Source organism: Odontomachus brunneus, unplaced genomic scaffold (assembly GCF_010583005.1).
Source record: "Odontomachus brunneus isolate Ranch 3 - 2012 unplaced genomic scaffold, Obru_v1 Obru_scaffold_149, whole genome shotgun sequence".
NCBI lineage: Eukaryota > Metazoa > Arthropoda > Insecta > Hymenoptera > Formicidae > Odontomachus > Odontomachus brunneus.
In genome coordinates this window covers 524,383-538,931 of record NW_022639599.1, presented here as the reverse complement: position 1 = coordinate 538,931, position 14,549 = coordinate 524,383, and the positions used below count along the sequence as shown (strand labels likewise).

At 39.4% G+C, this 14,549-nt stretch overlaps 1 protein-coding gene across 1 annotated transcript in view; it reads left to right on the top strand.

Annotated features, from left to right (window-relative positions):
- LOC116850551 overlaps nt 1-14,549 on the top strand; it is a 55,292-nt gene that overhangs the window by 28,020 nt on the left and 12,723 nt on the right. Inside the window, exons 6-7 of the mRNA XM_032828963.1 lie at nt 1,372-1,483; nt 1,876-2,095. Coding sequence (XP_032684854.1) covers nt 1,372-1,483; nt 1,876-2,095 — 332 coding nt within the window. The remainder of the gene's footprint in view (nt 1-1,371; nt 1,484-1,875; nt 2,096-14,549) is intronic.

Here is a 14,549-nt window from a genome sequence, read left to right as displayed (position 1 = left end):
CCCCCTCCCCCCGATTGGTTAAATCTCCGCTTTTAATCGCAACATTATTCCTTCTTTCTCCCCGCGTTCCCTCGCCGCTATCCTTTACTTGTGCTGCTTCTGCAGTCGCGAGGAAACTGTACCGCGAGTTTCCCGCGGTTGCGATCGCGCGAGCGACGTTAGCGGTGTTAAACATGCATATACGAACGTACGTCTCGCGCACACACAGGCACCGCGGATTTATCCCGCTTCCTATTCACTTGCTCTTTTTGTAGCGCGAAGCGCGCGAAAAAAAAATCTCACATGCATTATGCGCCGCTGCAGCTGCATCTCGCCGCTGCAGCTGCATCTCGCCGCGCTTTTTATTAATTATTAGCGAATTTATGGGTTACAGACCCTCGGCCGGTCCGCGCGTTCTACTAAATTCGCCCACCGTTATATCGCGCATGTACGCGATGCAGCTCGTTAAGGCCGACGTTGCGAGGTGGCTGCTCTCGCGGAGCATAACGCGGAGCGGCCCTCTCTTATCCCTGCTGCGACGAAATTCGAAATAACGGAATTAGTCCCGACGAATTCAGGAAATTACCTCCATCGCCGTCGCGCGCGTGCGCTAAAGTTTTAATTGTGCTCGGTGTGTGTCTGTGCGTGCGTGCGAGCGAGCGAGCGTCTACACGTGTACCCGATTGCAATTACATTCGCGGCTTAGTGTATATGTAAATATAAGATAGAACCCGCCGCCTCCCCTCTCTCCCCTCCCCCTTCCCCAGCCCGTACTCCACAGCGCGTAGGTAACAATAACTTTGAGAACCCAAGCGCGCGAAAATGCGCGGTAGATTTCGGTCTACGCGGGGTTCGTTTGCGCGCGAATGACGACAGTGGGGAGCGTAAGATCGAATTTCGGCATTACACGAGCGTCGTGTGTAGCGCGCAGCAGTGTGTACGAGTTCCCGAACTGCAATGGGAGATGCGGCTCCGAATTAAATAAATTCGATACGACGTTTTAATGAGTTCTGTGCTTCACTCCTCTGTCACGCCCCCCTCTAATGCGAGTGCACGCGCACAGCGAAGTGCGTACGCGCTCTCGTACGAAGCGACTCCTCGAGAGCGAAATTACTTTCGGGACGAATGTCTGACTCGCTCGCTGATAAATCCCATTCGACTAACGAGAGCGCACCGACGTGTCGCGAAATGTCAGACCCGAGAATATTTCCACCTGTCGTATATATAGAAGCGAAAAACGCACGCTGACAATTCTCTACGTACAATTGGACCTTGAAAATCGGAACGGTTTCGACGTGTTCATATTGCGCGGCAGCGGCATATAAAAATAGCGCTGGTCCAGAATGCCACTTGTCGCGAGACGCGCCTATAAATTCCCCGTTCCAAAATTAGTATCATCCACGAGTCGGCGGTCCACATTCCTGGAAGAGACATTTGCACAAATCGAATCACGGAGGTCGAGGCGCGATCACCTCTCATTGCGGTGTCTCATCGCGGTGCGATTGTTTGTTTGGAGTCACATCGCGTTGACGCGAGCTAGAAGCTCGCTTCGGATCGTGCCACGGCGAGACGTCCTTACAGGAGAGCAGCACGGCCGAGGGTACACACGTTCCGTGAAAGCGGGACGATCGCAAGCGACTTCGGCGGACTTCTTCCTGGCGGCAGACACACGAGGCGCGATACAAACAACACGGCGATATACGGTAGCGCCGCTATTTCCCGCGCGAGAGTCTGCTTTTCTGAAATTAGCATCCCCACCTGACTTTGACGTGTGTGTGCGCGCGTGAGCACAGCGGCGACCACAGCGAGAAACCGAGGTAGAGAGCGCGGTTACGCGCGCGTGTAAGTCGCGCGCGTTACATCGCGAAGAGTGGCCACGTGTCCCCCGCGAGATAGACGCGGGGACTTACGTTCGGGACTCTCGTTCATAAGGAGGCTGCCAGACGGAGTGTGCGGGTCTCTCTCTCTTTCTCTCCGCTAGTGGTGGTTCCTCCGGTCGTCCCGGCCGTCTATAATCGGAAGTTCCAGCGTCGGGACACACACATTTGTGCTCTGTGGTGTTGTGACTTCGCGGGTCAGCCAAGCTGCGCCGTCATGCCGGCCGATTTTCGTGCAGGTAAGCCAGCACTCCGACGGTGCGAATGTCTCGGCTCTGTTTTCGCGACGCGATCTTCGGTCGACGCGCGATTAACAAGTGGTGGAGAGAGCAAATCGAGTACCGAAATAGAATTTCGGTCCATAATTGGTGCACGTGATGCGCGGCCGTTCGAAGAGAGCACTTGCTCGGGACAGTGTTGAGCATTAACGGATGAAAAGGTTGTCATTGAACTAATATAATCCGCGAAACTGTCATTAGAATTAATCGACCGTCACGTAACAAGAGTCAGCAGTAATTTAAGCAACTGATCAAATTAATTAATATTAATCGGTGCAGAGTTACATCGTACATTAGAATTCGATTTTAATCATTAATATCGTCGTACGTAATTATTTGTGATTCTTGTCATATGATGACTGATTATTTCGATTACTGACTTGCCGATTGTTTCGGTCGAAGAAGATCCTCATCGATCAACGCCCATACATTGGTATGATACGTTATCGAGATACGCCATGTTGTTATATCGTAAAAATAACACGCTCTATTTAAAGGTCATTATTATCGAAGTATTTTCAGCCGGTCTATTTTTGCGACCTAAATTCATTATAGAGAGACACCTGCAAACGTAATATAAATCCATTTAAAATTCATTCAGAGATGTATATATGTGTGTGCTCGTGTGTTCATGTGTGTGTTGATGCATTAGAAGCACTATTAATATGTGTGCGCATAAAATAGCGGGAGAGAAAATGTGATATAGTTTGCACGCCGGCGAAACAAATGTCTGAGTGCTTGAACATGCTCATAACGAGGAATTTTTAAATAAATCCCAGCTACAAGTTGAAATATTTAAATATCGACAAAAATACAGGCTAACGTTTTTGCCGATCATATTTGGAGTTAAATATATTTTGTCTGATTTGATTCGCGTGTGCAAGGTTAAAACGGCTGTGACACGAGACGAATAAATCAGAAATAACTTATGCTAAATGTAAGACACTGAATGTGAATACCCGTGTTCTTTTCTATTACGGCGGAAGTGGCGTTTGATTGTTGATGACGAATGCGCGATCAGGTGGGAGAGTGTATGAACGACGTTCGACGAAGTTAAGCGAGACGCGACGGAAGTTTCGCGAGTGGAGAGCTATTTGTTAGTTAGCCGTATGAAATTTTAGCTCGCACGTTAATGAGCGCTTTATGCGACGCAGCTATTTCGAAATGCCATTTCTGGGTTAGATTGCGTGCGAGCGAAACTCCTCTGTGACATAATGATTCGCCTCGTGTTTCGTGATCGTCAATGGAAGTGGCAGTGGCGTTTCCATACCGCGAATAAACGACTCTATAACTTCGGGCCATCGACCTTAACTCGAGTACCGAAATGGTCCCTTCACCTTCGGCTTACACTTTAACGAGGTAAAAGTAGAATCCAATTTACTTTTTAACTCCGCGGTTTTGTCATACGGACCGGTAGGTTAATGCAAAAACTCTGTTTTTCGCCGGATTAACCGCGTCGAAAAGAAGAAGAAAAAAACAAGAAAACACGAAAAACGCTGGAGGTAGAGGTGGAGAACAAAAGTGCGATTAAAGTAAACGCGAAAACAATTACTGCACAAAAGTACCGGCAGATTTTTCGAATATGTTCCCAACGAGGCTCGTTGCTTGTGCACGGAAAAAATTTCGGTTCGTGTAACAGAATGAGAATCATATGAAAACTCGGTGAGTAGAAACGATGTCTCTGTTATCGCGACCGAAAATAATTATTGGAATGTTCGGCTGCGTTATGTGACTCACTTAAGATAACTGAGAACGATTAACTGCATACTCATAAGAAAATATTGTTCTGTTGCTAAGAAAGTTACTCAGTTTGCTTCCAAATAATGGTTATCTTCAACGAAGATTTGATGATAGTCTTAAAACGTACTCGTCGCAAATTTGAAGTAAGCTCATTATCATGCACTCGAGAGAAGAATTTATTCTCTTTACAAGAATATTGCGAAACTTTACCGAGAAGAAGGTTGCCTCGACTCTATATAAAGTGAGCAAATCAAATTTTCATTTTAATTTCATACATTCTTGACCGAGATGCCGAACTTACCAGAGTTCACAGTAAAGAAAGTTGGTAAAGGTGAACAAACGTGACACTTGTGATGAACTTACGATAGATATAGATAGATACCCAAGTAGGAATCGTATACGTTCCGCCAGTACGGAAAAATGGCCCGATACTGGGTCGATACCGAAAAGCGGATGTCCAGATTTGGTACTAACTCAATACTGGACCTAATATAAAAAAACTGTATTATTGGTACTAGTTCTGTACTAAGGTTAGGTACTGGATAATCGTACCGTACGTGTACTGGGGCGTTACCGAAAAGTGTTTGTCGTTTTCGGTACTGACCCAGTATTAAAAAAGTTATACTATTGGTATTAGGAATCAATACTGACCTAGTACTGGGAATAGGTATTTCCCCAATAGTGCTAGGAATCCATATATTTTTTATACTGGTACAGTACTGATTTTCGATACTATGACAGTACTGTTTTCTGATACTGGCCCTTTTCTATCATCCCAGTATCACACCAATACTAAACCCGTTCTGGCATCTGCTACTATGCCAGTAACGTTTACCATAAATCTGTACTGGGCCACTTTGATATCAGTAGTAAATTCCTACTTGGGTATATATATCTATATTTTCTATATATATCTATATTATCTATATATATATTTATATATATATCTATATTATTCATATCTATATATATATATATATATATATATATATATATATATATCTGTATTGACATGTATGAACTCATAGAAAATACTCGAGACGAATAACATTCACTTGAACGCAGTGTGTATTTTTCTGTATGCAGAAATCTCCTACACACGGAAAAGAAATTTTGTGTAACTGAATGTGGGCGACGAAAAATTCGCTGACGAGAAACAATATATCTGCTACTGTGACCGAGAATATTCGTCTGAACATATAGCTGCATTAAAACTCGATCGAAATAATTGAGAATAATATAGGTTGAGTAGAAGCTTCCTACACTGGGAAAAAATATTTGAGAATTTATTTGTGGTATATCCATATCTTTTTTCTCAGTGTACAGAAATGTTCCTGTTTCTACAATCGAGTTTTTTATCTCGTCCCCGCAAGCAACAGAAAATTCAATTACACTAATGGACTTGGTTTTTTCCGTGTAAGAATCAGAACAGACAACGGAAAATCAGTTACACGAGTTCTTTCTCACGTGCGCTCACACCGCTGTCGTTTCGATTTTCCACATGGTCATTCGCCGATCAAAGTGCATCCTCTAGTACAGTTCGCGACAAATTTCGAGCAACTTACAAAAGATAATAATTATCGCGGTCCTGCCAGACAAAACAATTAAAATTGCGTTGTGGTGTTTCGTATTTTAACGCGACCCGCACATAATATGCGCGCCCGTTGAGGTCCCAATTAATATTTTTTTACACTCGTTATAGACGTGTATATTTTACGAACTCCTGAATTGATGTGTGATTTGGATAATTACACGCATAAATATTGCCGCGAGCGATTCTGTCGTTAACGCCGGCGCACGTCCATTGAGATCGACGTCCGCGTACAGAGCAGGCAGGCGACGCGTTATAATCCGTTGCAACAGGGGATTCGTGTTAATATAACATTATAATCGGTCGCGACGAGCGCCGATCATGTGCCGCCGATTCTCTCTTTGGCGTGATAATTACACGCGACACACGCGCCGATCGGTGTGAAGGTTTCGCGCGCCCAAAGCAGCGAGCTTTAATTCTCGCATTATTTCATTGTATTTGCACAGGGACATTGGAGAGAATATCGAAAATTATGCGCCGCATTTTCTGCATGCTATTTTCTACCGCGTCATGAATCGCTCCGGCGTCGCGGATCATCCGACTGGTCGCGGTTTCACCTTGCGTGATCGATATGTTGAGCTCTCGTGACAAAGTTGAACTGCAATCTCATTCACGGGCACGAGGCGAGACTCTAATTTCGTCGCCGTGAAGTTACAAAGATCGTTTTCACAGGATACCGCGGCGCATTCGCCTGACACATTTCTGCACATCGAATCCGCGAATATTCCGCTGCGAGATCACGGCGCATAATTTCAAGGATTTCTCCTTCATCCGTTCAGACAGGAGAGCACTATTTTTATCGACGTACTGTGAGAGATTGTTTTGTTGATACGAGCAACAGAATGAGCTCGCGCATCGGCCGTGCTTTCTTTCAGCACCGCGTTCCGAAGTGCAATGATTCTTGTCCCTCTTTTTTAACTTACTAGGCGCGAAGTCTACGGCGACGATTGAAGAATGGAACGCTACCTGGAATCTCTTTGCCTGACTGATATGATAAGAAACGTCATATCGACGATGAAGTTCTCATTCTCACATTTCGCAATGGTCGGTGCGTCAATATTGAACCGTGTCGAACGGAAATTCTCGATAATCAAACGTTATCGCGTTCAATTTCTCCATTAGATTCTTAATGCGGCACTTGTTTTTTCTTTTGCGATATTTTTTTTTCTTTTGCAACATTCTGTACAGATGATTATATATACATATAATATACAGGGTGTCCCGCCACTAGCGCATTATTTTTTAAGGGCGGATTCCTGAAGTAATTTGAATAAGAAAATTCTAATATAAAAATGGAGAGGCTATAATACCTTTCAAATTAACTTTTCAATAAATTATTAAAGTTAACCAATTATACTGGCTAAAGTACGCGCGCTCAAGTACGGTACAACACACAATGGTACAGGTGCATGCACATGTCGTCCCTTTTCCAAATATTGATACGGAAGTTCTATATATACAACAACGTATGTAATAATAATCTGCCTTTTCTATCATTTAAATAAACATAAAACGAAAATAATAACAATCTCGTCAAAATGTTATGAATAAAATATCACACAATACATTTATGAAAATCAGTAAGCTGTTACACATTTGACGTTTATTTCAGGGATTTACAACTAATTTCATATCTTATGCAAATTTTCACTCATGTACATGCACCTGTACCATTGTGTGTTGTACCATACACAAAGAAAAGGATTTGGTTGAATCAAATAAACGCTTCTTTGGAATAGTCCAAATGAATTTTTCGATTGATCAAACAAAATTTTGTTTGAAGCAACAAAAATATTTATTTGCGGCTTCCGAAGAAATATTTTTGTTGTGTCAACTAAATAATTTGTTCAGACTATTCCAAAGAAACATTTATTTAAATCAATAAATCGTTCTCTCTGTGTACCTGAGCGCGTGTACTTTGGCCAATATAATTGGTTAACTTTAATCGTTTATAATTTGAAAAGTATTATAGCCTCGACATTTTTGCATTAGGATTTTTTTCTTCAAGAGATAATGCGGTAGTGATAGGACATTTATCCTGTATATGATAAATGTACAAATCGGTTCTATAATTATATAGTGATAATGACATCACTTACATTCAAAATACTCGAAAGATTTGATTGCTTTTATCAGCCGATAACTTTTACGAACTTTGCGTAATGTACGAAAAAGTCAACAGACAAAATGAGGTGTGTACGTTAATAAGTAGCATTTGTGTCGTAGCAGTATGCATAACACAGTGACAGGATCTCCCTCTCCCTCTCTCTCTCTCTCTCTCTCTCTCTCTCTCTCTCTCTCTCTCTCTCTCTCTCTTTCTCTTTTTCATTTTGTCTTTATTTCAACTGGAGCAAATTCTATGTTCTATGTCTTGAATTATTTACGAAAACTCTACGTATTTGTCTACAGCGGGAAATTGTTTCGTGAGAATATACAACAGTCACGGTACGCGATTAGACTTTCGACTCGCCGATATCGCCGTACTGCCGGTCTTTATCGCCACAGTGTGGTAACTCAGTCGTCCTGATATCGATATACGGACAAGTGGCAAAGCTGTTTTGCAGTTATCTCAATTCCGCCAAGTAAACGCTAAATCTATAATTAACGAGCGCATGTTAATCACATATAGCGGAGAGAGGGAGCCTCTTTTTCCATGATACAAGCATCCGAAAATGCGTGGATGTGTAACCTTAATTACGATACCAATGAAGCGAGAGCTGTCAATATTAATTTTGCACGCCGATCGATGAGAGACCCCGGGGAAAGGAATTATGCGTCCTGGATGAATTATTTCGATCGTGAAAATAGAGACTGAGCGGGCGCCGCCGGAATAAAATTGCACGGGCTGGATGGAGATGCGGAAATTCTCCGCGCGAATTAAAGCGTAAGTGTCGCTCTGCGCCACGTAACGCTTTTTCCTGCATTCAACATTTTTCTCACATTTTTATCTCTTCGTCCGCGCGATCTGTGTTCACGGCGAATCCGATTATGTAATATCGGCGAGCTAACTGGAGAAGTTCCTCCATGAGGCATTTTCGCTTCCTTTGAGAAAAATAGAAGAAAAACAAGACAAACCGTTTATCGCTGGAGGTTAAGCGATAACTTTACCATTCTCGTTATATTTTAATGCTCATCTCATAAACATAGCCACTGTTACGATGCGATTCTATTGGCGCGATCGCGAACTTGCTACACGATTCAACTGTCACGGAATGACGTAGATTCTGACGGAATGCTTCGGCTGCGCTGAGCGGACGTTTATTATTGCGTACTAAAGAAATAAAAAAACTGTGATAATACGATTATGCAAGAGGTTAGAAACATAGAAGTTTTACTTACATACGGAAAAAACATACACTGCATTCAAGTAGATGTTACGAATATTTCGTCAGTTTCCATATATACTTCTTCATATAAATGTATATAAAATCTCTATCACAAGTTCATCATAAGCGTCACATTTTCTTCAAATACATTCTGTATCCTATAGTAGGTTTGACATTTCAACGAAGAATATTAAATTAAAGCAAAAGCTTGATTTATTTGCTCCTTCTCCTCCTATAAGATTTTATAATATTTTTGTAAAGAAAATAGAGGGATCCCTCTTCTGAGTACGTGATAACAAGCTTTTGTTCAAATTACACACACACACACACACACACATATATATATATATATATATATATATATATATATAAGTATTATATATATAGTATATTTGGAGATTATTATTAAAAGAATATTCTTCATTGAAGATAACCATTTTTCCTCGATAACCTCGGGAAAAGAAAAGTGAACTGGGTAATCGCTTTTCTTAGCGGTAGAATGATATTTTTTGTTGTGTAGGCAAAAGTATGCTCACGAGTAAAACAGATAGTTCTGGCGTGTGCAGAGAGTGATATGACCACTCGAGTCTCGAGTCAGCTTAGAAGAAGAAAAACGTGGCGCGCGTTCTCCTGATGAGCGGTTCTGTCGAGTGCGTCGAAAATCGACGGCAAATAACGTCGGGCGAGAAGACCGGTTTGTCGAATAGCAGTAATATAAATGGAGGAAAATCGATCGCCGCGGCCTTGGAGCCGACAAAAAGATCGGTCCGGCCTATCATCGTCCACGATTATGTCACGGATCATTAGTCAATTTGTGTCGGCTAACGTTCAACTTGGCCGTACATGTACCTGTGACGCCGTTTATCGGTCTAACGGGCGGATTATGCCGGCTAATTGCCGCGTAATCTCTTGGCGGCGTTCCCGAGCGAAATTAGCCGATTGTATGCAGATCGTAGATTAAAGCTTCGTTAGAGGGAGGCTGATCGTTCTCTCCTTGAGTTGCGATTAAAAGCGCATCTTCTTGCGCGTTCCGATGCACATCCGTCCTCATCTGGCTGTTGCCAACGTCGCGCCGCTAACGCCAACGATCGGCCTGTGGCGGCCGCGGTACGATTTATCGACGGTGAACGCGGCGTTAGAAATTGCCGTGTAATATTTCCGCGGCTCGCGATCCGCACACGATACATATCGCGATACATTGCACACACGCTTAATCCTTAAGAGGATATTTCTGCTTTGAAAGAAGGTCACGAAAAGAGATATTTTTCCGAAACTTTTTGTAAGGAAACGGGAAATCGAGTAATGTTAAACTAGATATTTTTCTGGAACTTTTTGTAAGGAAACCGAAAATCGAGTAATGTTAAACTTTATATATTTCTTTATCTTTATTTCAAGAATATATTTTTATTATCTAGGTAATAAAAACGCTCTTTCTTTGTATGTTATATCCTCCGGTCATTCACAAAAAAACGCACACAGACGATGTGATTATGGCATTCTTAGATATTTGAAGTGCGAAAACAAAAAATTTTCTTATCCAAGAGAAATGTGGCTATCGTCTGAATTAGAGCAAATATTATACACACATTTATCAGTTTTGTTTTTAATAAAACGCTAATAGCTTTGAAGAAACACTAAAATATTTTTAATAAAAGGTCGTTTTGTTCAGAATGATAATATTCGTTTAGTTCAGACGATACTTCTTCTGAAGAAGAAAATTTTTTATTGTTGCGTTTCAGATACCTAGAAGAATTAAAATCACTTATACCGTTTGTATATATTTCTTTGCGAGCTCTTAGTAACCAGGATATAATATATAAAAAACAGTGTTTTTGTGTCACCCAGATAAAACTATATAATTAAATATTAGTAAAACTACGTAATTAAATATTAATATATTAGTATAATTAAATTATATTTTTAAAATAAAGCTTAAAGAATATATGCAAAGTTTAATATTACTTGGTTTTTTCATTTCCCTACAAAAAATAAAAAAAAAGTCAATTCTTGCGGTCTTTTAAACCAATACTCCTTTATTTCCGATCGCGTCACTACTGTGAACATGATGCGACCACTTCAATCGTTTCCGCCGTGCGCGTCATTCTTCGCTCAATTAACGATTGTTTAGCATTCAAAATCAAGGCAGAAAATATCGCGCCACGGTCGTATCGATGTAAAACAGGAATTACGAGCTGCATCGTAATTGGATTGAAATATTTTTCTTCGAAATTTTATAAAGCCTTTGGTTTTATGCAATAACGCGCATATGTCGATATTGAGTTCATTGCAATACGATAAATATCCAATTTCAACTTAAGCATCGAAAATCTAATAATAAGAGTCGAGTCAGCTGGGAAAGCGACCAAGCTAAGAAAATTCGAGTAATCGAATTGATTCACGTGATCTGAAGAGAACTTCATAGAAGTGCACAATGGATGAAGTTTATTCTATTGAGAGAAAAAATGTATAAGAAATTAACTGTGTGGATATTAATATGTATTTATATACTCATGAAATATTTTTTACATAAGAAAATGTACATTTTCTTAAAACTTTAGCTTTTCATTACATACTTGTTCATTCTATTTCAACAAAAGAATTTAGATGTAAGTGAATAAATTATTGATATTCACCAAAAATATTTATTTTTGGTATAAATATTTATTATAAATTAAAAAGTAATTATTTAAGGTAAATAAATATTTTTACTTTTTAGGTATTTCTTCTCTCAGTGTGACCATAATATGAGCATAAGCAATTAGTCGTCGCGATCGTATTATAGCTAAGCGCACTTTTTGCACATCTGCAAACATTCCAAATCTCAAATCCAAAGGAACGGCGCGATAATGTTTGATATCGCTTACATTTACGATGTCAATGTTCAAGAATAGTTTAACATCATCGAACAATCTTCACTGAACTTTTGATAACCCAATTATTTTGTTTATTAAATTGCAAGGGACGTTTAAACGCGTAGGCTTCTTCTTGGAAAAACATCCGTCCACTTTTATCACGCGATGCGTTTGTTTCATCATCAACGGATAAGAATTATCGATAGATCTTGAAACTGAATGTGCTAAACCTTCGACATTTTATACGTCACATTTATAATATTCCTGACCAAATTCGAGCATTTCATAACCGATTTGTCGACAGCTTCGATCGCCGTGATGCAGCAGTTACATAGCTATAAACATATAGATCGAGATTTCCTCGATGCATTAGAAAAAAAGCTGCGCGATAATTTATTGATGTCATGAAACTTACATGTATCGGAGTAAAATATGGCAAAATATGACAGACTCATTACGGAAACGTCATTCAGGTTTTTGCCGTCGATTTGAAGATTCAGAATAGTTCCACGAATGGGTTACTATATTTTCTATTTTACAACAGCAAAAGCGATAAAAAATTTTAATTTTCAGTGTTTACAGAGTTCGTTATTGCTCATGTAATTACAGCTTTGTGCAAAATCGAGTCTCTCAAAGAGAACAGAAACGAAAGAATGACGTTTCGTTAATTAGCACAGTCAATTATGATACAAATACCATCTGAACCGTACAATAAAGAGTTTGACGCACGAGCTCTCTTTTCGCGAAAGCTGGGACAAAAGCCTCCTTCCCCGCGCCTCGCACGAAAATAATAATTAATGTTCCGGCTTCCCTTTTAGCCACCAGTCGTGTTATTCCCGTGCTAGGAATCTGCATTCGACGTCGTCGGCTGCAACGGAGTCGCGAATTGCCGCAAGTTTCGTAATCCGCTGTCGATTTATGTCAATACCAGTTTTTATGGCTCATTCGTTGTTTCCATTGAGAGTTAAACGTTTTCGATACGTTAACAACATTGTCGTTTACAACATTCCCGTCAATCGGGAAACGTAAATAGACATCGCCGGTGATTAGCGTGCTCGCGCTTGATTCGTTTATAAACGTTGGATTACTTTCATCGCGTGTGCCGCGGGGACGGTTCTGTCGAAATGTACGTTTTTGACTGACGAATATGGACCGCAGAACATTTTGCAACAGTCGAATCGCGAGGGGATCATTTTTCTCGGAACGACCAGAGAAGAGAGATCGCATCCGAGCGATGACAAAATTTTCCATCTTGGTATGTATATCGTAAAACGTGCACCTATCACAGGTCATCCAATTTAGCAAATTTGTGGAATTGTGGACGATCTAAATTTTTCTACAAATAAAAATAGAGTCTGCCTCCTCCTCAACAAGAACTTAATTGCAAACATTGGAGCGACATTTTAATTCGCAACATGATATTATTCACGATGTCATCACAATATAATACCCAAAATCTCGTCTTTAGTAAAATCCCTCTTTCCCTTCTCATATAGCTGTAAGAAAATTTTTTTTAAATAAAAGTAAAAGTAAAATATTCTAATATTAAAAAGAAATCTATATACACGGAAAGAATATTATAATTTTCTTTGGTACATAATTCTTTTTAATTTTATTACATTTTAGTAGTCCAGGAGTAGATTGCCAGTAAAATCTATCTTGCTAAGGAACAGTAAATTTCGTTAGAAACATAGCAAATGTTTTAATCCTTTATAGAGTAAAACCTTTTTTAAAGGTGACTCTGATGTATATTACAAGTTTACATAATATGCCTAGATACATGACAAATGTGTGAAATATAAGAAACTTTATAATATTTATTATTATTACGATTATTATTTGGCAAAAAATCGACCACTGAATGTTCAGTGTAAAATAATAGATATTTTGTACTTTACGTGAGGTAGTTAAAATATCGACCACAAACTTGTAAAAATACATTTCCTAAAATATAAATAACACACATGAAATGAAAGGATAACTAATTACTGCAAAATGTCGGTTCATTCCTCGATTACAAAGTTCTATACAAAATCCTATAGTGATTCTTATTCTAAAATTCGTAGTTGCGAAAAGTGCAATTTCTTATGATTCCATATTCTAAACGAAAACTTTTACCGAAAGTATTCTTTTCTACACTGAGAAAAAAATACGTAAAAATTTATTTCTGAGGCATAAAGTTTATTTCTATAAGTAAACTTTATATCCCACAAATCAATTTTTAGGTATTCTTTTCTGAGTGTAATGAAGAGAAACGATATTATATTTGGAATATTTTTCTTTCCAAGCAGAATCCTCTTGAGACTATATATAAGATAATTCTGCTAAGAATGAGGTTATATCTTTTTGAGTAAACACAAGCATGTGCCGATGATTTTCATTCTTCTACGTGTGACGTGTTGCGGAATTTTTCTGTTTACCAAGTCAACTGGAAGACTGATGCGTAGACAGCAAAATGTGAGCACGATTCTATATGCGATAACATATTACGTCACAGTATAATATATCATCGCGGGTAAGTTGAGCATAAATTATAACGACATCTGTTTCATGATATAAGTCCTACTTGCGATTTTCCATTGCTTCATGTCTGTATCGCGCGATAAGAGTCCATTCTGCCTCCAAAAATACAACAAATAAAGATTATTTCGCGTTATCGTTATCTCATTATTTGACATAAATGTCCCTTTTATTACAGTGATATTCTCACTCAATATCTCAGAGGAACTTTATTCAATTCTACACTGAGAGTAAAAAATAGTTGGAATAACTATAATCTCACTACATTTTATAGTTCGTTTTGGCCTCAAACATATTTATAATTCATCTAAATATATATTTATAATATATATATATATATATATATATATATATATATATATATATATATATATATATATATATAT